Source organism: Pyrus communis, chromosome 11 (genome assembly GCF_963583255.1).
Source record: "Pyrus communis chromosome 11, drPyrComm1.1, whole genome shotgun sequence".
Lineage (NCBI taxonomy): Eukaryota > Viridiplantae > Streptophyta > Magnoliopsida > Rosales > Rosaceae > Pyrus > Pyrus communis.
The window spans coordinates 26294714-26321397 of NC_084813.1; the positions used below are offsets into that span (position 1 = coordinate 26294714).

Sequence of the window (26684 nt, forward strand, 5' to 3'; positions counted from 1 at the left end):
GTGTAAAATTCCATACGAAGTTCAACATTCTGCTTTTAATAATTGAAGAATGGCAAACCGAATCATCAAGCCCCTTAATCTCCCAAATGTTGGAGAAGGAAAAACAAAAACTTTTAGCCCATTTATTTTTATGTAATGAGCATCATAATATATATGCACACACACACACACACACACACACACATATATTATACGATGCTGATCACATAATGGTGCATTGGGTATCCAGATCATAAAACGGGTGGACCTGCATTGGCGGAGGAGGCTGCGGAAATCTAATCGCTGGCACAGTTGCCCGTGTATAGTAGTAATTAGGGTAGTGCTGAGGATGATGATGGTAGGGAATCGTTGTTTCATAGCTTCCATTGTGCCCATAATATCCGTAATCATGATTATTATGGTAATAAGCCCCATAATCTTGTCCATTTGTGTAATTAGCAACAGGTTTAGCTTCGTAGAACTGATGCTTATATCCTGAATCAACTCTGAGCAGCTCTGCATGCTTCCCTGATTTTCCTAATAACTTGAGAAGCATGTTCGGTTCAATTGTACCCGAAACATATGCAATTCCAGCTTGTGCGTCGATGGTGTAAGACACTCCTTAATTATGATCAAATCAAAAGTAATTAATTAATTAAACTATAGAGAATTCAAGAACAATGAGATTAACAATAATAATTCATAAGAACTATAGGATATATACATATATATATTTTTGTACGTACCCTTGATTTTGTTCAAAACTTTGGTCATGGTCTTATGCCATCCGGGGGTACCGGTATCCAGTTTCAACTCACATCTCTGCAAAATCATAATCATAATCCAAAGTTGAAATATAATCGCCTCATTTGGGCAAAATTAATATAGAAAATGAAATCACATGGAAAATAAACCTAGGGAGATAGCTAGCTAGGGTTTGCTAAACGTCACTAACCATGAAACCAGAATCGGTCGTTTCAACCATGATCAGAAAAGGCACAGATTGACAGGTCTCTGCATAAGAGTACTTGAAAGATTGTGCTGTGTTGTGTCTCGGATCTGCTTCTCGATCGAAAATGGGTTAACCGTAAACTGTATGTTACTTGGTACTCAAGGAAGTTCTTGGAAGTTTTTGCTTCACTTACAACACAAAAGCAATAGTACTGTTGGGTGGTTTATATAGAGGTGGTTTGTTTGGTATTTTTGTAAACAATTAAATGGGTTACTAATAACCAATCAAACAGATTTCAACCGTAATCAAATTATTAAGGTAATTAAGGTTTTACGGTATATATTCTTTCTTCTTATCTTATACTTCACGCCATTCAAGCAGAGGATCTCTCAGAGGACAATATTCCATTTCGAGGACCCTTTTTTCATGAAGAGTGAAAAATCTTTAGGAGATTTCATGGCCAAAAATTCTGTGGACCAAACCATTTTGCTCATGAAAATTAACGTAGTGTTCATATACCTTATCCATAATTTTGAAATTACTTAACGAAAGTAACTTTAAAACTAAAATGAAATTAATTGAAAAAAAATATATTTATTTTAGTTCCTTACCCAAAAAACTTATTTTAGTTATTTTAAAATTATATTGAACTGTTATATAGCTTATTATGGTGTTTATAATCTTTTATCAGTTCAATGAAAAAATAATTTATTAGATTATATTAAGGTTAATAGCTTATAAATGGATTAGATTTTAGTAGTAAAGTGAATTATTATTTAGTTAACTAATATATAGCAATATGAATAATAAATAATATGTGGTTGAAATGTTTTTTTGCCCCTTTAATTTAAGACATAATTTTAAGGGTCCATACCAGATTCTATGCATCATTTTTTTCTAATTGAAATTATATGTATCTTAAATATTTTAGATTCTTGTAATGGAAAAATTCGAAAAGGGTCTCTTTTTCAAATTTGAATTTCAGTCCGTTGATCATTGAGAAATATGAAAGGCTTGAGGTTAATAATAACGCTTGTATACCAAAATTTAATTATATTATGTAGACATTACATAACAATATTTTTTTTTTTAACAAACGATATTATCTACATGCTAACAATAATATAGTTATTACAAGACTTTGATCCTGATCATAGAGTCTCTGTATTGGTTAGACTCAGACCCATAACCAGAACCAGAACTGCCATCTCCAAGTTTGTATTGATTGTCAACAGGCCGTGGAGATGTTTTCACACCTGATCACATTACCAGTACTACTATTACCGGCGGAGTTGGAGAAGTGGTGACGACGGTGTCCCGAATCAGAATGCACCCTGAGCAGCTGTGCATGTTTACTGCATACATACATTCATGGATTTTCAGCCAGCGTCTCCACCGCATATGCCATTCCAGCTTCTGCATACATACATTCATTCATTCAAGTCATAAAAAAAATAAACAATATTAGTAAAATTAATTAGATAACAAGCAAGTTTCTTACTATTATCAAGGTTTTAAAAGGGCAGCGGCTAGGCTAGGCTTAGGTGGACTAATCGGATTTAAATAAATTTATTTATATTATATAAATAAATGTCTGCTTATGCTAAAAAAAATACATAATTTCATTGGGATAGGTAAATAATGACTGACTTTCCGGAAAATGAGACGAAACCTGCTTTATCAATATGAGAAACATGCACTAAAAAATACCTTCTAAACCCCCTGCCAAGTGATCGAGTAACTACAAATAGAATGACATATAAATTGTAAAGTATTAGAACGTAATGAAAACATAGAAAAAGTATACAATGTGTATTCCTCTAAGCATTCAACAAATTTTTTACAATTTATTGAAAAAATAAAATGTAAAATGAAAATTATCTATTTTCTGTCTGAGTGGAAATTGCAGCCCAGGTGGGTACCAAGGTGGGTCTAGGCAGGCGCCTAAGCAAGTTTAGGCGTCATTTCTTAATTTTCAAATACCTAGGCATTAATCGGGATGGTGGCCAACCGCCTAACCCTAGGCGGGAATTTTTAGAATAGTCCTATTTATTGAGTTAATAGTTTGACTAAAGTCCATTGGATCAAAAATTTGACTAAACCAAATAACACTTCGTTTGACACCAAAAAACGAGAAAAGAAAATATAAGGTTAGAATATCACATCCTAGTTAATTTGGCTAAAATATTTTTTTTTTTTCTTTCTAAAATTAGCGTTCGAACCTTCCTTATCATAATTTAAGTTGTATTACAAATATTAAAAAACAAAATACCACTTTGCATAGAAAAAAAAAAATAAAGATAGAAAGTGAAAATTTTGTGTGTTGAACAATGAACCTAAAATGTAGGGATCGATTTTCCATTCAAGGTCGATATATTAATTATTATGCCCATCTATTCTTAGACCAAGATTTGCAATGGATTCTACGTAATCTTCCCATCACTATCATGATTTACCCTAAACCATCTAATTATTCTCTGATAATTCAAATCACAAATTCGAAAAATCGAGTCATATCATCGAGAGAGAGAGAGAGAGAGAGAGATGAAAAAATTTCTAATAGCTTTTTCACTGGTTCTCCTCCTATGGCTGCTTTTGCATAATTCTTCTAAACCAATTGGAAACACCTACCAAGTATCGCTTCTCAAATCTCAACAGGTATATTTGTTTTCTTATCAATTAATTTTCTGTCTCATCAATCCGCATTTACATCCAAAAGGACGATCTCAAGCCAACAAGACTACCCGTTTTACATTCAAATTAAAATATATATATATATATATATATATATATATATATATTTGTTCTTTGCAACGGTCTCGTAGCTGAAGTGATTTCCCCTTCCCAATATTGTTTGTACATAATCCGTGTTTTCCTTTTAGTTTCGAGTGTTTTATTTTTGAAACCGTAAATTTAACGAGTATGTACTACTGGAACTAGGAAAGCAATGAGCTGGTGGAAGTTCTGAGGAGAGCATCGATGCCAGATAGAACAATCATACTGACGATTATTGAGGAAGCATGGACTGGTTCTGGCTCCGTCCTCGATCTCTTCCTCGAGAGCTTTCAGGTTGGCCAAGGGACGAAAGGGCTCTTGAATCACTTGCTCATTGCCACTGTTGGTAAGGGAGCTTTTGAGTACTGCAAGTCCGTTCATCCCCATTGCTTCAAGCTTGCGCCACTACGATTGTCGAAACCTGCTGCTGGAAAGCAACTTCTCGGTCACGGTCGGGAGGGAATCGACCTGCTACATAGAGTAATTCAATTGGGATACAATCTGATATTCACAGTAAGCTTTCTTGTTCCTTGTGTGGTGGTGATGGGTTGAAAATAACTGTATCAGGCAGATTTTAACTGAAATCTGACTTTGCTGCAGGAGGCAGATGTTATGTGGTTCAGAAATCCGGTTACAGAATTTGACTCTCAAAAGGAAGTCACAATTCCTTGTGACCTCGATTCGGAAAACGCAGGCAACGAACAGGATAGGGGAATCTTTTTTCTGAAATCAGATGTTATATCACTCGAATTCTTCGAGTACTTGAACTTGGTCGGGATTCTGTACCCGAGTATTCCTCTTGGATCTCCCTGTGAGATTGTAACACGAGAGGAGATTACCAAAATGCTTGGAATGCGAGTGCAGATTATCGACACAGCTTATTTTGGTGGGTTTTGTCAGCCACTTAAGGACTACAGTGAGGTTTATACAATGCAAGCAAACTGCTGTGAAAGTATCGAAAGTAAAGTCCACGATCTCAAGCTTGTCCTAGATGATTGGCGCAGTATCACAGGTCGTTCAGCAAATAATAGTTCGGGGAAATCGCCTTCATGGAGAGCCCCAAACAGATGCATTCAATAAGAATTTGCAAATACCTGCTTTGCTGCGTTCAGTTTACTTAACAGAGAATTATCGACGATCAAAATTCTGAACTCTTTTCGCAATAACAATAGTAAAAGGGGAAGCAGGGAACAATCATTACCTAGTATTTCACCTAATGATCAATGTCTTTGTACTGAAACTTTGCCGTAACAAAATCAGAGAAGCCTTATGTGCACCTAAAGCAGCCCTAGAAATATAAATACGAAAGAAGGCTAGCATTGAACTTTTTGAAACATTCGAGTGCTCCATAAATGCCTTCATATCGCATACCAAGCACTTCGGAAATATTTTATCCAAGTGTTGTATTCAAAGTACATATGCTTATGTTGTTCATCAAGCTTTCAATAGTTTTAATATTGCAAATTGGACATAGCAGGAGTAAAGAGGGCAACAAAATTAGGTAGACAAAAGCATTGGAAGTTTCACATTAAGTATCCTTATACAGAAGCAAGAATGAAAGTTTTTTACTTGATAAAATTAAGATATAGGATCGGTTTAGATTGGAATCAATCGAAGAACAACTGAACTGAATGCAACTCTTATACAACTTACATGGACCATAGCCTCTCTAAATCAAGCGTAGATATTCCTACAAATCAAAGGCCGGGTAGAATGTGGTCAGTAGGGTATGTCTCCTTGAGGAAGATCCCAGTTATCTCCGTCATCATCGCTCTTCTTGGCTTCAGGGACTTCTGGCTTCTGCTGAAAGGGCCTCGAGAAGGGTCGCCGGCTGATAAAAAACAATAAAAATTGAATTCAATAATCGGATCCAACGGGAAGTACTACCAAAAGAATTCATTCAAGTCCGTGATTTTCAAGTCATAGTTTTACAGATAGAACAACTAGTTCATAGGCATTAGGAATCCCACTCTAATGATGCACTCTAATTACAAAACGAATTTCACATTTTTTTTCTTTTTGGCAAGGTGATACTCTAAACTAGTCTAATCTACGGGAAGAGGAATTCAAACTCGGGTGAATTGGCAGCCACACTGCCTTTGACAACAGCCGAACAATTACAAAAGTATATGCTTTATTTTAATTCACATTCAAGCATTTGGTCTCATCCACAAGACTAAAAAGGGTGACCCCTATCCAACAAAGCTCCCTGCTTTGTGAGGGTCGAGGGGGAACGTCTATCTTACGCAGCCATAAGACTACATTGCATAAAGTTCAAATCTTTATCTTTCTCGATTTCAAAGGTTGAACATTCCTTCTTAATTCACATACAATTATGCAACTCAACAACAACGCATAAAGTTGAAATCTTTCCCTTCTGAATTCCAAAGGCTGTTCAATTATTCAACTGAACTACAAATTACAATGCATAAACTTCAAATCTTTCTGTGTCTCAATTTCAAATGTCGAACATTTCTATCTTAATTCGCATTCAATTACTTAACCACGCAACCGAAAAATCACAAAACATAAAAATAAACAACTTTACTAATTACTTTGTTTCTCCTAAATCCTCAATTTCTGAAGCAACCAACCAAAGAAACGAAAAGCAACAATTAGGACACGCACCTTCTCTTGTTTCGCTTCGCGGCGTCACGGGTCCGGCGCTTCTTCTCATCCTGCTTGTTCTCAAAGTACCTCCTCCTCTTAACCTCCTGAATAACGCCGGCCTTCATGACCTCCCGCCGAAACCTGCCGAGCAGCCGCTCCTCGGGCTCGTTGTCGTCGACAATCACCTGCACATTGTACGCCGACTTGAAGAATAGGACGTTGGCGTAAGCCAGAGAAGGGCAAATCACAGACTCTATCGACGAAGAAGAAGCAGAGTGGACCCCTTGGGCAGCCAGTGGAACCAGCCGGTCTCTGGGCTTCTGGGTCTGTAAAATGGAGAGCTGGGTCGGTGGGAGTTTGGGTTGCGGTGCCTTTGAGGGGCTGAGGAGGGAGAACAAGTTGCAGAGTGCGGATGAGGCAGCCATGGATGGTGACTTTGGTGATTGGTGTGAAGAGACTTCTCGACCTTTCTGATTTTTGCTATTTATCCCTATCTCCTTTTTCCGGGAGGGAAGATAGGATTGGGCCCACTCAGATACAATGTGTTTGATGGACTTCAAATTTGGGCCGTTGGATATAGTCGATCACTTCGGAGTCAGTAAAGAGGCCCAGCTAAATTTTTTTTTTTTTTTTTTTTGAGTACATCGATATTTTTACACTAGAAGGAGGGAATTTCGGTCAAGTCACACAATGAACAACCTAATTTGGTATTGAATTCGTCATCCACGAGATTCGAACATAAGACCTCTCACCTCCAAGTAAAGAGGAATATCACCAGACCGTAGTACTAAGTGATTAAATAGGATGAGTTTTAGGGGTTTATTATTGTTAAGAAGATTCAATTATTTTCTTTGGAAATATATTTGCTGGTCAAATTTGAGTTGTAAGTGAGAGACCTTAGGTTCGAATCTCGTGGATAGCGAATTCGATACCAAATTAGGCTACCCGTTGTGTAGCTTAGCCAAACTCCCTATCTCCCCTTAGTGTAAAATATATTGTTGTGATGAAAAAAAAAAAAAAATTGAATTTATAGCTTGAGATTTGCAAACTAATTATAATACAACAGAAATGCTAGTGGAACCATTACATAGTGTGTTTTAACTTTTCAAGTTTCCGAAGTTAAATCATTAACATTCTTAAACATCCGCATCGTAAGTTACTTGACAAATATATCAACAGAATATCGCCGTATATATGCAAGTGAAGTATTGATAGTATCACTGGTATAAGAATACATCGATAATTAATAACATGTTGATATACTAATCAATATTAATTAAGTTGATCGAATCAGTCATATGATCCTACGGTCTGACCAAAATTTATAATGAAGAAATACTTATAGAGGCAAGTTGATATTGATGCTTAGCTTGTCATTTTCTAGTGATTGGCGTGCATGGAGGGATTGTGGAGGCCACGTTAGTAAGTAATTGTGCTCATTCTCACAAAGCACCAGAGTCTGACGGGGTTGCAATTCAAAAAGGCATCCTCAATGTATATATGAGTGGTGCTATTTACTCAATGTTTTTTTTACCTTTTATGCACTTTCTGTTTAATTTCTTTCATTTAATCTTTTTTAATTCATTTTATTTGACGGTTGTAATTAAAAAATATATGAAAGGTCAAAAAGAGGTGTGTGAATAACATCACCCTATATATGTTATATATGTATATATGCTGCTGAGCTCAATGTGTTTTGTGATGCAACAAAGCAAGATGCACCAATGATCAAATATCAACTCAAATCCAAGCCAAAGCATTCCCAATTTATCTTTCTATTTACTTTTCAGGGTTTGTGACTTTTATGTAGATTGTGAGAGATGTCTTGGTGTGATTGTCATATTTTACTATAGTCTTAACTATCCATTTTATAGATATGTTTACTTACTAAGAATACATATGCAATGTATAAGTATCATTCACGTTTAATAACACGCAAAAAATAAAATACTAGAAAAATTCCACATTGAGATTATGCATGACATACTTGAAAATCCAAGTATAAGATCACTAAACTAGTGTTGTCTATTGTATGCTTGAACAATTTTATGACTTATTTCATTCTTAAAAAGTAAATATGTTCAAAATATTATCCATATCATTCTTTTATACTATAAAACGTAAATTAATAACACATCATAATATTATTGTCACATTCGATGCTTTTGTGTTGTATTTGAAGCAAATTCATGCCACGTCCATCCCCAATTTTTGGAGAGATTTTTTAATGTGACCGGAACACGGGGCGGTACACCACGTGTCGCTAAATAAATGGTGGGATATGTGTGCTAAAAAGTTAATGACTTAAAAAATAAAATTTTCAACCACTTATATAAAAACACGTAGTGTACCACCTGTGTTTCGGTCACAGTGAAAATTTTATCCAATTCTTGGTAAATACAATACTCTTTTTATTGTTTCACTTTATTAATGTCTTGTGCAGTAGAAGATACATGTTTGCTAAATATATAAAATAATATTTGGTTCTCAAGGATGAGTAGGAGTTTCTACTCAAAATTGTTCATTGCAAATTCATAGAATTTCGTGTTTATAATCCAAATTATTCATATTATAAATCACTCTATATAAAGATCGTCTCTGCAAAACACCAACTAAAACTAAGGTCGTTTAGTCATCATACGGATAAAAACAAATGAATGGAATTTGTAAAAGTATTATGAACCGTCTAAACGACCTTAATTTTAATTCTTTTTTTTTTTTTTTTGAATTAGATGGTCTTTACAAAGTGATTCATAATATAAATGGTTATGATCATAAGTACAAAGCTCTGTGGTTCGAACACGAAGAATTTTGAGTAAGAATTTCTGCTCATCTTGAAATCTACTTAAAAGATGAATTAGTGTGCGTTAATCAAAACTGGTTTGCTTTTTCGTACTAAATCAAGGGGCTGAAACCTGGTTAAGTGAGAGAGGATTCTCATCGGATCCTCTTTGTGAGGAGCTCGGAGATCCTTCAATCACATCTGTTCATTGTATATTGTGCGGCCAGTTTTTGTCAGGTATTGTTTATATTTAATTTTAAATAAAAAAAATTTACAATGATTTTTAACCATCGTAATGATTTTTAACCATCTGATATACGATGAACGAATGTGATTGGAGGATCATCACAAAGAGGATCCTCCTGGTGGTTAAGCTCTTCTCTGCCGCAGCCAATGCCATGCTTTGCTTTTTCTCATAGTTAATTTGGAACTTTAAATGTTAGGAAACCTATGCGATCATGACTCTGAAACTTGATTAGAATACTAATTAGAAAATTATATTAGGGACGATAGGCAAATCCATGACTGACAGACGGGCACTAACCTTAATTTGAATAAAGAGTGGATTAGCAGAAAGAAAATAACGCTTAAGAGAGAAAACATTAATAATTAGTTAAGAGTAATGCTAGAGAGATTAAATTTCTAGATAAAATGTTGAAAACTAAAAGATATAGAAGTTGATGATTGATTTCATTTTACTTCTTACACACCCCTTGATAATTTACTAAAAGACATAGAAGTTGATGATTGATTTCATTTTACTTCTTACACACTCCTTGATAATTTATGTCTGTTGATCTTCTTCAATTCATCCGATCCGACGGCTGAAAATTAAAAAAGTGTGTGAGAAGTAAAATGGGATGTGTGGATATCATATCCCTTGATTTATTACTTACACGTTGATAAACATACTTATTCTTATTAGTGACACATCATTTAGTTTGCAAATTTAGTCTATAAATTTGGTCTCCCTATCATTACCCATTAGATAATATCCAAGTGGACATGCACTTTTACATAGTCCTTTACTTATAAGAGATTTGTCAGTATGCCAGGAATACGGCTCAATACATTAACTGTTATAATGTAGGTTATTGGATACTTTACAAAAAAAATTCCAACTACTTGTTTTATAAAACTTTATGTACCGAACTGTATTCCCGACACGTTTAAAATTTATCTTTACCTATGAGGCCTGGAATCTGCTCACCAACTGGTGGCCATTAAACTAATCAGATGGGAAATTGGTAATTAGTTTTATCGATGCGATATTCTTGATCGGTACAATCCGACTAGGAAGATGTAATGGTCCTAGAAATAGCTATACTAATTCCAATGTTCTTCATCTGTTGGCTAATTGCAAATCTTAATTATTAATATTTGGTTTTTGAAGTTGTTCATTGATCTCAACCAACTTCTAAGTGGAGTGGTAATTGTCGCTATTTGATTTGAGAAAGTAGTTCAAATTCACATGAATGCGAGAGCTATAGAAACATTTATACATATATATATATATGGAAAATTGTTATTAACACGTCAAAAATCTTATTTGGCACTTTAAATTTTTTATAATTAGAAAGAAAAATACATTTGTGAGGAGTGTAAAATGAGTTTTTTTAGTGCTAATAACAGTTCCTCCCTATAATTGAGATTCTATGAATACCATTGATCTGATATAGACAAAAAAGGCGACTGCTTAGAACTCCACATTGAAGAAGTGAGCATAAAATTAGAGATCTCATGCTTAAACCGCATATTTTGATCAAATCTCCACAATATATTCGAATTAAAATCCCTTTTTTGTCTGATAGAATAAGTATTTAAATATATGAACTTTTGGAATCAAATTTTTTCCTCAAGTAACTACTTCGTATTGGATTGATTAATAAGCGTATCACATACACCACATCAACAACTCACAATTGAAAATGTGGAACAGTTACATAAATATTACTTTTGTCCAAATACGAGAATGAGCATTTTTTGTTCTCATCATCCCCCCCACAAACGAACATTGGAGTTACAATTTCGTGATCGAGCGTCTTCCCATGCTAGCTATGATGAAATTCTATCTGAGACATACACCACATCAACAACTCACAATTGAAAATGTGGAACAGTTACATAAATATTACTTTTGTCCAAATACGAGAATGAGCATTTTTTGTTCTCATCATCCCCCCCACAAACGAACATTGGAGTTACAATTTCGTGATCGAGCGTCTTCCCATGCTAGCTATGATGAAATTCTCTCTTATATAGAGTTCAAAATTCAAGGCAATCCTTGAAGGTAAGATTAACTTTTTCAATATGATTGTCACAACGCTCTGTCGGATGATACTAATTCACATATTATAACACGCTGATTAATAATACGCATAGGAATGCATGCTCTTAACATAATAGTATATTCCCAATCTTGAAAAAGAGAAACGACTCCGGCTGGCATTCCTACTCACCCAGTATAGAAAAGCACCATCAACAAATGTCTCTCTCTCTCTCTCTCTCTAAGAAATATGCTTCTTCAACTCTTGTTCCACTGATCTCACCATCCATATTCTTCTCTGTGCCTTATGGCCTCCCTCCTTCCATTCTTTCTCTCTCCTCTGATTCTTCTCTCTCCTCCCTTGCTGCTTCAATCTCCTGGTTTTCTTCTACCCCTCACAAAGTTTGAGCCTTAGAGACTCATTCATTGGTACCACTCCTTCCCTACTATTTTATTCTATTTAAATTTTCATTGGCTATCACCTCTCTGCAGTTATATCTTCTGTTTTTATGCATCCCAATTTTATTAAGAAGCTTCTTTTTTTTTTTGGATATATGTTACTATTTATTTGTTGCTTTCTGTTTATTAATTGGATATTGATCAAAATATTCATCTGGGTTATATATTTGAAATATTATTTGAGGATGGCCAGTTATCTTCTTAGTTTGTCATATTAATTACCTCTGCACAAGTAGTGTTTGATCTATTTTTGATGTGGGTAAACAAACCTTCGGGAAGTGATGTTTCCACTCTCGTTTCCTTGTTATGTACTCTTTCATTTATTTTTCTGGTCGTATGATTGAATATATCATAAGAGAATAAGAGTGAGAAAATCACGAGGAGTAATTTACTTGTTCGTAAGTCAGCTTTGTTTCAAGTAAATTCTTCAGCTTTTTGGCCTCAGAGAATCAGATTCTCCTTAAGAAAATTACTATCAAGACAATTGTTTCTGCTGATCATTTCTTCTGAGTTCTATTGCTTTCTTATTTATTTATGTGTTGATGATGTGATTAGTGCATATGGAAAACTAATTTCTGATGATAATTTTCCGGAATTTGTTCTTCAGTTTTCCGAAATCGCCGAGTATTCAAAGATTTGAAGGTAGGGTTTCTGATCAATGTCCAGAGATATATTAATGGAGGGTGCTGAAGAAGATGAAGAAAGCGGGAAGTTATTTAGGGATGAATGTAATAATAATCTTTGTAAGAAGTGGGTGTTTGCTAGTAAGGCTGGAAAAAAGGTTGGAAATCGAGGCCTGAGCCGCCGTGGATTTAAATATTCACGGCAGCTTAGGCTCGAAGTTGATGGTTCTGGTTCCTTAGGAACTGTGCCATGTAAACCGCAGGATGCAGATTATACAATTCCTCCCCTCATTGACGAGGTGGAGGCTTTGATTTTAGCCAGGGTGCCGAGATCAGAGTACCGGAAGTTTTGTACCATAAACAAGCGCTTTTTCGCACTGTTGAAGAGTGGCGAGCTCTACAAGATCAGGGCCGAACTCAGGATCAAAGAGCCTTCTGTGTTTGTGTCGCAATACGGTGAGAATACATGGCGGGAATTTGACAGGCAGTTCAGGTTTTGCAGGAAGCTCCCAATCCTACCGTCTGATTCGTGCTTCATGTCAAGCGATAGGGAGTCTCTTTGCACTGGGACTCATCTGCTGGTATCCGGCAGAGAGATAGAGGGTGTTGTCATTTGGAGGTATGACATGGAAGCAAACCAATGGGGCAAGGGTCCCGGCATGATCAGTCCAAGGTGTATGTTTGCTTCTGCAACATGTGGTTCCTACGGATATGTGGCCGGCGGAATGGGATTAGCAAGTGATTGGAAAGCCATGGATTCTGCTGAGAGATTCAATCCCAGGACGAAATCATGGGAGCCCCTTCCGAATATGAAGCGAGAAAGGATGAGTTGCTCCGGCTGTTTCTTGGACGACAAGTTTTATGTGATTGGAGGGAAAGATTGGCATGGAAGAGATATTTTCTGTGCTGAAGCCTTTGATGTTGAGAAACACACATGGGAACTCATCCCGGACATGCTAGAAGCTGACTGGACAGCTCTAAGCAACCCGTCTCCGCCTCTTATTGCAGTGGTGGCCAACCAGCTGTACTCTCTTGAAACTTCCACAAATGAGCTCAAGGTGTATCTGAAGCAAAGAAAGGCATGGAAGAAGTTGGGAGTTGTTCCGGTGAGAGCTGATGCTACTTCTGGATGGGGCGTGGCATTTAAGGCGCTCGGGGACGAGCTACTTGTCATCCAATCTTCATCAGATGCAAATGCAGGAGGCCCTGCCCTCATATACACTTGCTGCCCCGATCCATCTGCTGAAGAATTGCAGTGGCAAGCTCTTGAGCACGGCCACAGCCGCCCTACCCGCTTCATTGTTAATTGTTCCGTCATGGCTGCTTGAATATGGTTAACTTACACCCTAAAAGGTGTGACTTCCATATAGCTAGCCTCTTGGTGTGGTGTATAAAAATAAAAACATTGGATCGAACTCTTCTTTGGTGTTATGGACCTAAGGTAATAGCTATGAATAGTTATCTGACTCTGAAAAAAGGACTACGATTTGACCGGGTTATTCTATTCCACCTCTTAGAAGGCTTGCCGCGAGTACAAGCTAGTATGTTTGATTTTCCACTTGCTTTTCCAGTGTGTTTGTTGTATTAGTATTAACGTGCGTGAGCCTCCCAAGTCCAAACCTTGAGACATAAAACTTGGGGTTATCAATGGAGCTTTCTGAGTTTTTCGTTTCTTCTATCTCCTGTATAACATGTACATGGGCGTGCCTAGCCACCAAGGACGAGTTCAGGATGACTATTTTGTAGTGTCAGTAACACTTTCCATACTGCAAATAGGACGATGAACTAATATAAGCCCAGTATTTGCCATTTAACAATTGACAAAGGTTCAAAGATAATCCAACAACATTCCTACACCTACCATACAAGAATGGTCACCAATTTGTCCGTTCACGGACAAATTGGCGACCACAAAAGTAGCACTAAGGCATCAGTATCACAAAAAAGAACATAGCATCCTATAATGTTTAATTTGCAGCAGAATCCGAGAGTGATGAAAAGCATATTGACTTCGAAGCACAAACAACGAATTAAAACAAGAACCAGAATAAGCTTTTAAAAGGATGATAGAAAGACGTGACAAAACACGAAAGCAAACTCTAGAAACCTTCACCTTAGCATTAGCGTAGAGGCAACGGAGAGGCTTTAGAGATAAAGTGAGTTTAAAAATCACAAGATAGAGTGACAGAGAACTAACGTCATCGAGCTTAACTTGCGTAAAACATAAAACCAAACTATTAGCTTCAAAATATGGAATCACCACAAATTTCCACTTGAAATTAGTTATGCTTGAAAGCAAAAAGGCTTAAAGTCTCGTCCAGACACTGAAAAGCACAACTGCTGAACAAAAATTCGGTGATAGATTTCTCAACTACAAATAAAAGATATCTGAAAACAGAGATATTCTGGGAAAGATATAGAGTGGATGATCTACGACACAAATGACGACCATAAACTCTTTAAACTACAGATAACAGATCTCAAGAGGAAGCACCGCTCTGCAGTGCTTGACCTTTCCTCGACTTCCTGGGAGCCAACTGAGTATCAGGCTGCAAAAATGGCGCAATGAGCAGAAAATTCATATTTGACAAACAATTCAGTAGCATCATCCAACAACTATGATGGGAAAGTCGATATTGACACTCAATTCCTAGGAAACGATACCAAATGGTGATTCTTTTCAATCTGAATAAGACTTCAGTCAATCAGCTCAAAGTTTGCAGCATCAGCTGCATGCCTTGTTAGTTATTACCAGCACAGATGCATGTCCCAAAAAAAATTTTGGGGTCCTGTTCATTTGTCTATCGTTGACTAACAGAAGGCTTTATTGTTGATGCATAACGGTAAAGACTCAGTCAGCTTTGATATATTTGAAATGTGGAAAGGTTTCAACCAATGACCTACTGTTTCCTTTCAGAGTTAGGGTGTCCATATCTTGTGCCACCAATATATGAGTTCAAATTCAGTATACTAAGAAGCATGACAAGATTTCATTCACAAACGCATTATTGCAGCACGTCAAAATGATAAGATGATAGAAAAAAACCTCAGCTTAAATACTTTTCGAAAAAATTCACCTTCAAGAAACTGACTGCACAACGCACATATCTAGATGATGCCACACAATGCATATGTTCGATTTATAGGCTGGACTGCACTAATCTCAAATTCTGTTTTCCTTTTAAAATTGACACTTAAGTAATTGGAGAATGAAGCTTTAGATTACCTCTTTCTTTACTGCCTCTTCTTTCTCTGACAAAATCAACTCGATATGGCAGGGAGATGACATATAAGCTGTAAAAAGATATTATTAAAACAATGACCAAATAAAATTTAAGTTCAACCACACAAAAAATGTAATCCCTTCCCACCATCAAAATGGAATAAAAAAAGAGTAGAGAGATAGAAAAGCAAACTCACGATTTATTCTCCCATGAGCACGATATGTGCGGCGTCTCTGTTTCTGAGCCTGGTTGACCTGGATGTGAGAGACGTACAGCGAATCCACATCAAGCCCCTTCACCTACATAACACGAAAACACCTCAGTTTGAACTCAATGCTAAAATATAAAACATCAAGCAAAGAGGCAAAAGCGAGGCCAACAAAGGAGAAGCATTTACCTCAGCATTGCTCTCAGCATTCTTGAGCAAATCAAGAATGAAATTAGCAGACTTAACGGGCCAACGCCCCTGACCATTGGACTGGCGGTTCTTCGCCTGCGCAGTTCGGCCAACACCGCGGCAAAAGCGGCGGAAGGGAATGGCTTGCTTGTGGGCTAAAACATCTTCCAAGTACCTTTTGGCCTTTGCCAAATGCATCTTCCTGATGGCATGGGCAGTCTCTCTCGTGTTCTAAAACATATTAACAAATCCAAATTACAGCAATCGAATCGAACCCGTCTACGCATAACACAAGCAAATTTCACCGCTACTCGTAAGCGAAAATTAATCTCAAATACCAACAAAAAATCCCAGATAAACAGATTTTTTAACCATAAATTCTAAAAACACAGCAAATTTGGAAACCAAAATAAAAAATAAAAAAAAGTACCTTGAAATGAACTCTTAGACCCTCACCCTGGGCCTTGCAGGCTGAGGTAAAATGCATCAAATAATTATTAATAAACCAAAAATTAATACGAATGCGAATAAAATCCGATTTAGAACATACAATTGAGTAAATTAAAAAAAATATTGCTTACACTTGGTGGGATTATTGGGCTCCCTCGAGTACTTCACCTACATAATACAAGTTTGAAAATTTATCAAAATTAATTAATAAAGTCGCAATTTTTACAACAAAAACGAGTACTTTAGAGAGAGATCTACCATTGCAGTTGATCGGCGGCGGAAGGAGGAGTCTGGGCGGTCAGATGTGAATTGGAGCGAAGAAGGAAGAATTCTTAGGGTTTAACAATATAAAGCGCGGACTTGTTAAAACGCCTGGGCTGGGCTTTTGGGGATGTTGGGCTAGGCCCATTTATGTCTATTCGATCGCCGTCTGTTCAACTTGAGAAGAAAGAGTAGGAGAAGGAAAAAGAGAACGAAACAAAAGAGCACAGCGTCAATGTTGCTGCAGCTCACACTCGTCCGGCGTCATCGTTGTCGGGTGGAGGAAAGCAAACCAGCTTTTGCTCTACTCTAAAAGCTCCGGACTGCTTCTGCTTCTATGTAAGTGCTTCTCAATCTCTTCGTTCCCTTAGGTCTCTCTTGATCTCCTTATGAATTTCTCAGTATTCTCGACTGCCAAGTCTCGTTCAGAGTTTCAAAATCGCTGTAGTTTTGATTTGTTTGTGTCAAATTCTGTATCTTTTGATTGGTATTTTGCTCCTTTGGTTATGGATTTCGTTACTGTATGCCAACATTTGGGTCTCATTGCCGTTTCTTGAATTAGGGTTTTGTTAAACCAAAAGTTTGCCTCCTGCGAAATTTGTGCATTTCGTGGATTTGGGTCATCTTCCTTTTGGTGTGTTGCTCGGAAATGGTTCTTAGAGGTTTGAATTTGAGCGGGTTTCGGTTTCGGTTTCGCGCATGTTCTTTTGCTGGGTTTTAAGATCTTGTGGAAATGGCTTATGGATGTATGGTAATTTTTGTGGGTTTTTGATGTTGGGACGGATTTTTGAGGTTATGCGTGTGGAGAAGTAATATTTTGCTGGTTTTGGATATTTATCTAGTTAGAGTCAGCTATGTCTATGAACAATAATAATCCACCTAAGAGTCTCGGAGCCTCTTCATCGCCGTTTGGCAATATCGGTATGGGAGGTCAGTCTATGTCTGCAAACCCCGCATTTCAACAATCACAAGCCCAAACACAGATTGGGGCTGGTTACCAAGGTCAGTTTCAGTTCTCCCAAGCACAGGCTCTTGCCCAGGCTCAGTCAAAAGCCCATGCACATGCCCAAGCTCAAGTGGCTAACGCCCAATTCCAAGCTCAGTTGCAAGCTCAGGCGATGGCCCTTAACCAGAACCAAGCAGTTGGCATTGCGAATTTGGGGTCGTCTTCACCCTCCTTTTCCACACCTGGGAATGGCAGTGCCAAGCGCTACCCCCAAAAACCACCAGTACGCCCTTCTGGTGTTTCTCCCACACACATGATGTCACCTATGAGAACCATGGAACTCAACCCTGCTGCTCGTAAAAAGAAGCAGAAGCTTCCCGATAAACTGCTACAAGACAAAATAGCCACCATTCTGCCTGAATCTGCTCTCTACACCCAGCTTCTCGAGTTTGAGGCTCGTGTTGATGCTGCCCTTGCAAGAAAGAAAGTCGACATCCAAGAGGCCCTTAAAAGCCCGCCTTGCATTCAGAAAACGATGCGGATTTATGTTTTTAACACTTTTGCTAATCAGGTTCGCTCGATTCCACAGAAGCCAAATGCTGATCCCCCTACTTGGACACTTAAAATAGTTGGGAGGATCTTGGAAGATGGGGTTGATCCTGACCAGCCTGGAATGGTCCAGAAATCAAATCCCTTTTATCCAAAGTTCTCATCTTTCTTCAAGAGAGTAACAATTTCTTTGGATCAGAGACTATATCCTGAGAATCATATCATTTTGTGGGAAAATGCTAGATCGCCTGCAATTCATGAGGGCTTCGAGGTGAAGAGAAAAGGTGACAAAGAATTTACTGTGAACATACGGTTGGAAATGAATTATGCGCCTGAGAAGTATAAGCTTTCTCAACCGTTGATGGAAGTTCTTGGTATTGAGGTTGAAACCCGACCTAGGATTATAGCTTCAATCTGGCACTACGTGAAGGCTAGGAAATTGCAGAACCAGCATGACCCTTCTTTCTTTAACTGTGATCCACCACTTCAGAAAGTATTTGGGGAAGAAAGGATGAAATTCACCATGGTATCGCAGAAGATATCTCAGCATTTGTTCTCCCCGCAACCTATACATTTGGAGCATAAGATAAAGCTTTCAGGAAATAGTCCAGCTGGAACTGCATGTTATGATGTGTTGGTTGACGTTCCTTTTCCAATTCAAAGGGAACTGTCTGCTCTTTTGGCCAACTCCGAGAAGAACAAAGAGATTGATACCTGTGATGAAGCAATATGTGCAGCTATAAGAAAAATCCATGAGCATCGTCGCAGGCGAGCTTTTTTCCTTGGGTTTAGTCAATCTCCTGTAGAATTTATCAATGCACTGATTGAATCTCAAAACAAAGATTTAAAGCTTGTAGCTGGAGTAGCAAGCCGTAGTGCTGAAAAAGAGAGGCGATCAGATTTCTTCCACCAACCATGGTAAACACATCACTTTTTAGCTTAATTGATTTTTCCACTTTTACCTGCATTTCAAGGCTTTACCATCGCTACTTTTATGAAAGTCTGCCGATCATGATTTACTTGATGGCAGCCAAATTATTTGTTTACTTTCATATCCCCTTCTCTTGCTGGTTATGTTTCAATTGCTGTGCTTGATTGTTCCGGATGGAATTCCATTTATTTTGTTGGATGATGCATTAGTTGATTTGCTTTGACATTCAGTTACATATATGGTTTAGGGCGACGACCTACTTATTAAATCTTGTGTTGGTGATTGTAACAGGGTCGAAGATGCTGTTATCCGGTATCTGAATCGTAAGCCAGGTGCAGGAGGTGATGCTGCTCCTGGAGGCATATGATGTGAGGGGACTGTTGAGCTCTTGCCGGGGGTGTGTGCCACTGCCAGCCCCCTTTGTATTCTTATTTGTTAAGCAAATGTAGGAGGATATAGGATTGCCATTTCTAGTGTAGGACGAGGAGGGAGGACAGACGCTGACGCTGCTCGCAGATTGTTGAACCATGGCAGAAAATAGAGCTTGTTCTGTTTGTTGTAACCATTAAATTTTGCCATGTACTTGCTGTGCAGTTGAACTGCTGATTTAGGGTTAATGTACAAACATGTTGACACAGTTTTATTTATCATCTATGCTCTCAATTTGTAACGTACAAATGATGTTTTGTCCTTTGGAATCCTCCCCTTCTTCTTTTTCTTGAGGCTCTATGTTCTTGCAAGCTTTCGTTTATTGGATATTTCTTTTGGAAAATTCTTTCTCAAGCATGCATAAGTCTGCGTGATCATTTCAATCCGCTCGCTCAGACACACCTAGATGACCGCCATGCCTATCACCACCACCACCACCAACTCAGCCCCAATCCTTGGCTTCCACATCAAACCTGTCTCGACAGCCGGCCGGTGAAAAATAATAGCTTCTACATGTTAAAAATAGGTCTAGAATACGTTAATTTTATGTGCATTATTGAAAATATATTTGAAAATAACGTGTATTAAACATGAAAAGTACTTTCATACATGTATAATACGTGTATTGTATTTAGAGTTTCGAAAAATATGTAAATTAACGAATCATGAAAACATGTAAAGATAGTGAAAATTTATATACAACATGTATTATACTTGCAAGTTACAAAAGTTCAAAGCGGTAATTTGCGAGGAAATTAGCCAAATATAAAAGTTCATGGCCTAATTGACTAAAATGAAAGCTTATGAAGAAAATTAACAATGCTTACAAGTTTGGAAAAAAAATCAATAAATACCTTATAAATGTAAAACACAAATTATCCATAAATTTCTGATCATGCTTACAAGTTACAAGAAATACGCCATTCATAAACTCTAACCCGATTGGCAAACGTGTTTCACACGCGACGACGTAGTCGGGGAAAATTTGCGAGGAAAAGGATCCTCGCCAGATCATTTTCTTTAGGATTTGGAAATCCCGTGATCATAACCGTTCATCGTATATCGTACGATTATAAATCATTTTAAATTTTAAATTAAATTTAAATAATACCTAATGAAACGCACAATATACGATGAACCGTAACAATCACGGACTATATCCTTTTCCAATTTGCGAATACAGAGAATAAAAAGTCAATTGACAAAATAAGTAAGGGCATCTTTGACCTTTCAGGCTCGTTCGATTCCTGCTCTAAATTGTCACTCACAGTCACAGTCACAGACTGACAGTTGACCAAAGTAAGAGGAAAAGGGAAAATGGCGGGAAAGGAGGAAGCGAAGGGGCGGCAAGGAGCGACCGGCGGCGAACAGGTGTGCTGGAGAAAGCAAGTGGACGATAACCTAAACAGGCTCCATTCTCTTTCCTTCGGAGCCGAGCTCGCCCTCGAGAGGCACGACTTCTCCTCCGCTCAGATCCTCGGCCTTCGTCTCCTCGGCTTCCTCGACTCCCAATCTCACTCTCCGCTCGACCACGCCTTCATCCGCCCCATCCGCCGCGAAACCGTCGCCAAACTCCACGCTGCCCGCCGCGCCCTCATTCCTCTTTCCGATCGGTGCGCCTCTCTTTCTCTGTCTGAGCTTGATTTTCATTTGAACCGAAGCTTCGAGCACACTAGAACTTCGCATTTCTTGTGTGCGTTTTAATTTACCTGTTATTGTATTGTTCATTGGTTGAGACGCTGTGAAATTGCTAGAGGTTAAACATTATGTGAATTTCTTGAAGATTTTTGGAGAAGTTAAATTTTGAATTGTGACTCAAATGATCGTGTAATTTTTGCTAAATGCCAATTAGGTTTTGAATTGATCAATCCTACATTGGAATTTGATCAGAAGTAGATTAGTAACTGTAATTTTTCTACACAAGTAGATTCAGATTTTTTACCGTATGCTGTACAGCAAAGTCTTTGAGCAAGCAAAGAAGGCGCCCGGCCATGTTTTCAGCACAAATGGCGATATTGACATTGAGAAGATTAAGCAGTCAAAGTACTTTCAGGCTCTTCTTCAGCAGTCTAATAACGGAAGGCCTGCAAATGATATGGTATCGTTTGCCTTTGATCTCACTTGTTGAAAACATTCCTTAACTTTGTGATTTATTACAATTGGGCTTGGTAACCAACAGTTCTGTCTGCCCCAGGGAGATCGATTGGAGAGGCAGGACAAGTTGACTAGCAAGTTATCGAAACCTATGGCACAAACAAAGTTGACATCGTTGTACAAACACAACTCGATAGTGGAAAGTAATGGCAATTCCAAGGATTCTTGGGCCTGTAGAAGTAACAGTTCCGAGGACTGCATTGTTGTAGAAAAGCTTCACACTTACAAAAACCATAATGGCAGTCTTAGCGCCTCATCTTTTCAAAATGTTGAAGAGGAAGGAACTTATGGGAATACCTTTAGGGCTAAACGTGCACACAAGGAATTTGCTAGCCCCATCATTGATACAGCAAAGTCACCATCAGCCAACGAAGATGCTAAAGCTGATGGTTCTGGAAATAGCTTTGTTACTGCTAAAGCCAAATTGGTATCTATCTTATTTCTGACAACCCTTCCTCTTATTACTGTTGTTTACAATAAGGTTTTGTAACCTTTAGTAAATCATTTTGTAGTTAACCTGATCTTACTGGAGGTCCTTTTGCCGTTCTTTGAAGATTTTCCTCCTTTTGTTTACACATTTTGGACATGTGGAAATTTTGATGGGTTTGTTTCTTTGTTGGCTAGGAAATGGATGTGAGGCAAAGAAGAGGATTAGCGCCAGCGGGATCACCAAATTCTTGTATCTCCCCTCAAAGCGATAACAATGCTGCTAATAGGGGTTATGGTATGAGATCATATGGCTATTTACGTCGCGGTGCCCGTGGTAATTTTGTTCCCCCTATTAAATCTAATGAGGGAAATGTTGGGAATGTGACTTCACGAGTCGCTGGAAAGTCAGATGATGCATTAGGTGACTCAACTAAGAGATGGTGGGTGGTACAACTTTGATATTGATTGTGTGAAATATGTATGCGTATCCCAATGTCTTTAATGTTTTCGTTTAAGTTTGGAATTGCTCTGTGGTCCTGATGGAGAGCTCCCAGAAAAATTAAGGAACTTGGAACCTCGTCTTCTTGAACATGTTAGTAATGAGATTATGGACAAGGATCCGAATGTTCGATGGAATGATATTGGTAATGTGTGATGCTTTAAACTTTCTCTACATTTACAATTTTTCACACACGTATCTGATTCTGTTCTGATTTTCTCTGTTGTATGGCAATGTTTAGCTGGTTTGGAGCATGCTAAGAAATGTGTAACCGAGATGGTCATATGGCCTCTACTACGTCCTGACATTTTTAAAGGTTGCCGTTCCCCTGGGAAAGGCCTTCTTCTCTTTGGTCCACCAGTAAGTGTTGAATGGTTTTTTTTTTTTTTTTTGGTGGGGTGGGGTGGGGAAGGGGGTGGTGGGGTTTGTTGGGGGTCTGATCAATGAGCTATCTTAACCCTTGACCTGGTTTAGGGAACTGGAAAAACAATGATCGGGAAAGCCATAGCTGGAGAAGCAAAAGCAACCTTTTTCTACATCTCTGCCAGTTCATTAACAAGCAAATGGGTATGCGGTATTTGTATTTGCTTTTTGTTCTGTGATGGTTCACTGGCATATGTTTTCTGATTTCTTTGTTCTTCTTTCTTCTTTCTTTTCTAACATGTCTTAACTAATTTTTGGAAACTTTTTGGATATATGACAAAAGATAATTATAATCATTATACTTGGTAATGTTGATTTTACCCATGATTATAGATGCTTGAAATGCTGTTATATTTGAACTATTTAACTGTTGACTGCAGATTGGCGAGGGCGAAAAGCTAGTGCGAGCACTGTTTGGAGTTGCAAGTTGTCGTCAGCCTGCTGTAATTTTTGTTGATGAAATTGATTCACTTCTCTCACAGGTAAGGTTTGCTCTAGCTCTTAACTAAACTTCGAATGAAATAAGCTGTTTTTATGCATGCAATACACTTCTCTCAGGGTGTTGCACTTTGTTTCACTGAATGACCATTTCTATCTCTTATCATATCAATCAAGTTGCCTTCTTTCTGGATGTATTTAGCTGATACTAATTCTACTAATTCTGTATGACTGCAGCGTAAGTCAGAAGGTGAGCATGAATCAAGTAGACGACTCAAAACACAGTTCCTTATTGAGATGGAAGGCTTTGACAGTGGCAGTGAGCAAATTCTTCTTATAGGTGATCGTTGAACCCCCAATCCCTCGTCTCAATCATCTCTAGCTAGAATGCTGTTGAAGAATTTTATCATGTTGAATTTAGAGTTCATTCTTAGTTTCACAAGTTAAATGGGGAAAATTCACTGCATTTTCACAAAATGGATACAATCTTCTAGGAGCAACGAATCGACCCCAAGAACTTGATGAAGCAGCGAGGAGGCGACTTACCAAGAGGCTTTACATTCCCCTGCCTTCATCAGGTACCAAGTTACAACTTGCAACATGTTTAATTTAACTAAAAATGCTCAATTAACGGCTACCCAACTATTACTGTATTGAAGAAGCAAGATCTTGGATCATACGGAATCTCTTAGAAAAAGATGGGCTGTTCAAACTTTCAAGGCAGGCAATTGATAGCATATGCAATTTGACCGAAGGTAACCAATGCATACATTTGAGACCCAAATCCATCGTCTTCTCTATCGTACTTCCACTGTCTGTAGCTTCTCGTTTTCTTTCGCAGGGTACTCAGGATCAGACATGAAAAACTTGGTGAAGGATGCCTCAATGGGTCCACTAAGAGAAGCTCTGAAACAAGGCATCGAAATAACAAAGCTGAAAAAAGAGGATATGCGTCCGGTAACTGTTCAGGTTAGAATTTCAAACTCCTCGCAGATCAGTATATTTGTTGTTTACCTTTACATTTTTCACCTGCATAGTAGTTTAAAACATGAGGGCGAGCCTTGGCCAACGGAAATGTTGCTCTTTTGTGACCAAAAGGTCATGGGTTCAAGTCGTGAAAACAGCCTCTTTGCAAAGTAAGGGTAGGGCTGTGCACGATAGACGTTCCCCCAGACCCTTGCAAAAAGAGAGCCTTGTTGGCTTGGGGTTGCCAATTTAGTAGTTAAGAACATGTTTTTGTTTTGTTTGATGCAGGACTTTGAGAGTGCATTGCAAGAAGTGAGGCCTTCTGTTTCGGTGAACGAGCTTGGCACGTATGAGGAATGGAACAAACAATTTGGAAGCTTGTCACTGTAAGAATCTGTCAGTATATTTTCTGAAACAAATTCTAATTAGGTTAAGTAGAAATATGTTGCTACCAACTGAATGAGATTCTCACTTTCCTTAAAAAATAAGAAGTATAAAAATAGAAAGATGAGTATACTATTATGTCGATGAAACGAGCACGGTGCTTGGTGCTTGCTGATTGTTTTTATGCTAACTGCTTGATCGACTATTGTTTAAAGAGGAGCACGTTTGTTCTCTTCCTTTGTGCAAAAGATCTTGACCTGTGAATTTCCATCCTAATTTTTTTTTTGATTCAATTTTTTTTTTTTTACAAACGATAACATTAGTGGTTTAAATTGTTAAACGTTAGAAGAGAGGGACATCGGTAGGGATCAAACTCGCACCAAGTACGTAGCTAGGCATTATTGATTTCTATTACTGCGGTAAAGCGTCATCTATTTTTTAAATCTTTCCTCAAAGATCATATCTACCAATAATCATCCACTTTGAACCGTATGACCCTTGGCTTATAGGTTTAGGGTTTCTTTATAAAATCATATCCGTCTATTTTCTTCACTCCAAATGAATGTCTTAGTGGTTTTCGATTTGTCTACTTTTTTGCAATGATAATCTATGAACGATGTTCTAAAAGATAAACAATTCAAATTGTTAAAATACATTACGGAGAGGTTCCATATAAATGCGTGTCAAAAATTTTGTAAAAAAAATGGTCACATATCCAACCCACTATATATTTTAAACTCTTATTGTCTATTTGAGTGGCACATGATTTTTGCACTTAGCAATTTCCAAAGCTTATTCGCGTTGTCGTTTTTGTTCTTGTGGATTTTTATTGCATTTTTGTTTCTATAGTTTCTTTCCTCCGTCAACTCAGTTGATGTTTTCATCCACATTTGTGAGCATATCTGAAAGAGTAAATTGTAGCAATAATTCCTCAACTTTAATCAAATTGGAGCAATGATCCTTCAACTAAAAATCTATTACTATTGGTCTCTCAACTCATCAAAATATGTAGCTATGGTTCTTTTCGTCAACTTCGTTAGAATTTTGTCAAAATGAGTTATGTTGGAATGACTATTGCTATAAATGGGTTAAAGTTGATGGATCATTTCTCCAGTTGGATTAAAGTTGAGGGACCAATGGTACTGAATTTTTAGTTAAGAGACCATAGTTGCACGTTTTGATGAGTTAAGAAATCAATATTAATGGATTTTTAGTCAACGAACCATTACTTCAATTGAGTTAAAGTTGAGACCATTACTACAATTTAGTCTTTAAAATTCGACTTGGAAGGAATTTTGTGTACTAAAATAATGAATTGATGGCAAAAATGCAAGAAAATGAATTGAGTGCTACTAGACCCATCCCATTGTCTTATTTTCCCACCCACCTTATAATTTGACATACTATAAAAAGTTAAAAAAATTAAAATGTTATTTCTTCACCCACTGTTATTCTTAAAATATCCTCTAATTTATATCAAATCTCATTCTATTTTAATTTATCAAAATGTCATCACCCTAGCTGCACCACCCCCTCAAAAACGTCACCCACCCTCATCAGCAACCAAAACCTTTAACACCGATTTGGTGGCATCTCCTTTGGGAAGAGAGAAACGGGAGAAGGAAGTAGAGAGAGAAACGGGAAGGGAGGAAGAGAGAGAAGCACGGGAGAGAGAAAGGACGAAGACCCCCTTTCTTTGTCAGCGATGGTTGAATTGCAATTTTGATGGAAGATAGGGGGACATCAGTGGGGTGGGGG

The 26684-nt window shown here is 37.8% G+C and overlaps 6 protein-coding genes across 7 annotated transcripts; 4 read left to right on the forward strand and 2 right to left on the reverse strand.

Annotated features, from left to right (window-relative positions):
* The first annotated feature begins 3910 nt into the window (after window positions 1-3910).
* Window positions 3911-4786, forward strand: LOC137709307 (uncharacterized protein At4g15970). Its single transcript, XM_068448392.1, has 2 exons — window positions 3911-4219; window positions 4307-4786. Exons 1-2 carry the CDS (start codon window positions 3911-3913, stop codon window positions 4784-4786), a joined length of 789 nt encoding a protein of 262 aa, XP_068304493.1.
* Window positions 4787-5208: 422 nt separating this feature from the next.
* LOC137707835 (small ribosomal subunit protein bS21c-like) lies at window positions 5209-6771 on the reverse strand. Its single transcript, XM_068446759.1, has 2 exons — window positions 6335-6771; window positions 5209-5537 (listed from the first exon to the last, which is right to left on the reverse strand). The coding sequence occupies exons 1-2, from the start codon at window positions 6739-6741 to the stop codon at window positions 5426-5428; spliced, it is 519 nt and encodes a 172-aa protein (XP_068302860.1). The 5' UTR covers window positions 6742-6771; the 3' UTR covers window positions 5209-5425.
* Window positions 6772-11596: 4825 nt separating this feature from the next.
* Window positions 11597-14924, forward strand: LOC137707465 (F-box/kelch-repeat protein At3g27150-like). The gene is made up of 2 exons (XM_068446341.1): window positions 11597-11793; window positions 12431-14924. Exon 2 carries the CDS (start codon window positions 12482-12484, stop codon window positions 13772-13774), a length of 1293 nt encoding a protein of 430 aa, XP_068302442.1. The 5' UTR covers window positions 11597-11793; window positions 12431-12481; the 3' UTR covers window positions 13775-14924.
* LOC137707466 (large ribosomal subunit protein uL22y-like) lies at window positions 14648-16858 on the reverse strand. Its single transcript, XM_068446342.1, has 7 exons — window positions 16776-16858; window positions 16649-16685; window positions 16498-16538; window positions 16068-16298; window positions 15867-15969; window positions 15673-15740; window positions 14648-14995 (listed from the first exon to the last, which is right to left on the reverse strand). The coding sequence occupies exons 1-7, from the start codon at window positions 16776-16778 to the stop codon at window positions 14927-14929; spliced, it is 552 nt and encodes a 183-aa protein (XP_068302443.1). The 5' UTR covers window positions 16779-16858; the 3' UTR covers window positions 14648-14926.
* Window positions 16859-16979: 121 nt separating this feature from the next.
* Window positions 16980-19926, forward strand: LOC137707448 (SWI/SNF complex component SNF12 homolog). 2 transcript variants are annotated; one of them, XM_068446320.1, is made up of 3 exons: window positions 16980-17117; window positions 17341-19191; window positions 19496-19926. In XM_068446320.1, exons 2-3 carry the CDS (start codon window positions 17633-17635, stop codon window positions 19569-19571), a joined length of 1635 nt encoding a protein of 544 aa, XP_068302421.1. In that variant the 5' UTR covers window positions 16980-17117; window positions 17341-17632; the 3' UTR covers window positions 19572-19926. The 2 variants fall into 2 exon arrangements, with proteins under 2 accessions (XP_068302421.1, XP_068302422.1); XM_068446321.1 differs by having other exon boundaries at window positions 16990-19191.
* Window positions 19927-20944: 1018 nt separating this feature from the next.
* On the forward strand, window positions 20945-25110 carry LOC137749198 (ATPase family AAA domain-containing protein FIGL1-like). The gene is made up of 13 exons (XM_068489312.1): window positions 20945-21246; window positions 21590-21731; window positions 21828-22214; window positions 22412-22656; window positions 22733-22860; window positions 22957-23075; window positions 23190-23282; window positions 23519-23620; window positions 23814-23916; window positions 24071-24154; window positions 24236-24331; window positions 24418-24545; window positions 24831-25110. Exons 1-13 carry the CDS (start codon window positions 20951-20953, stop codon window positions 24930-24932), a joined length of 2025 nt encoding a protein of 674 aa, XP_068345413.1. The 5' UTR covers window positions 20945-20950; the 3' UTR covers window positions 24933-25110.
* Window positions 25111-26684: the final 1574 nt, after the last annotated feature.

Coding starts and splice junctions, on each gene's coding strand:
- LOC137709307 (XM_068448392.1), top strand. CDS start 3,911: ATGCCAGATAGAACAATCATACTGACGATTATTGAGGAAGCATGGACT. Junction 4,220..4,306: donor GATACAATCTGATATTCACA/GTAAGCTTTCTT, acceptor ACTTTGCTGCAG/GAGGCAGATGTTATGTGGTT.
- LOC137707835 (XM_068446759.1), bottom strand. CDS start 6,741: ATGGCTGCCTCATCCGCACTCTGCAACTTGTTCTCCCTCCTCAGCCCC. Junction 5,538..6,334: donor GCGAAGCGAAACAAGAGAAG/GTGCGTGTCCTA, acceptor GTTTTTTATCAG/CCGGCGACCCTTCTCGAGGC.
- LOC137707465 (XM_068446341.1), top strand. CDS start 12,482: ATGTCCAGAGATATATTAATGGAGGGTGCTGAAGAAGATGAAGAAAGC.
- LOC137707466 (XM_068446342.1), bottom strand. Junction 16,539..16,648: donor GCCCAATAATCCCACCAAGT/GTAAGCAATATT, acceptor ATTTTACCTCAG/CCTGCAAGGCCCAGGGTGAG. Junction 16,299..16,497: donor GTCTAAGAGTTCATTTCAAG/GTACTTTTTTTT, acceptor AATATGTTTTAG/AACACGAGAGAGACTGCCCA.
- LOC137707448 (XM_068446320.1), top strand. CDS start 17,633: ATGTCTATGAACAATAATAATCCACCTAAGAGTCTCGGAGCCTCTTCA. Junction 19,192..19,495: donor GATTTCTTCCACCAACCATG/GTAAACACATCA, acceptor TGATTGTAACAG/GGTCGAAGATGCTGTTATCC.
- LOC137749198 (XM_068489312.1), top strand. CDS start 20,951: ATGGCGGGAAAGGAGGAAGCGAAGGGGCGGCAAGGAGCGACCGGCGGC. Junction 22,657..22,732: donor GGTGACTCAACTAAGAGATG/GTGGGTGGTACA, acceptor TTTTCGTTTAAG/TTTGGAATTGCTCTGTGGTC. Junction 24,155..24,235: donor CATTCCCCTGCCTTCATCAG/GTACCAAGTTAC, acceptor ACTGTATTGAAG/AAGCAAGATCTTGGATCATA.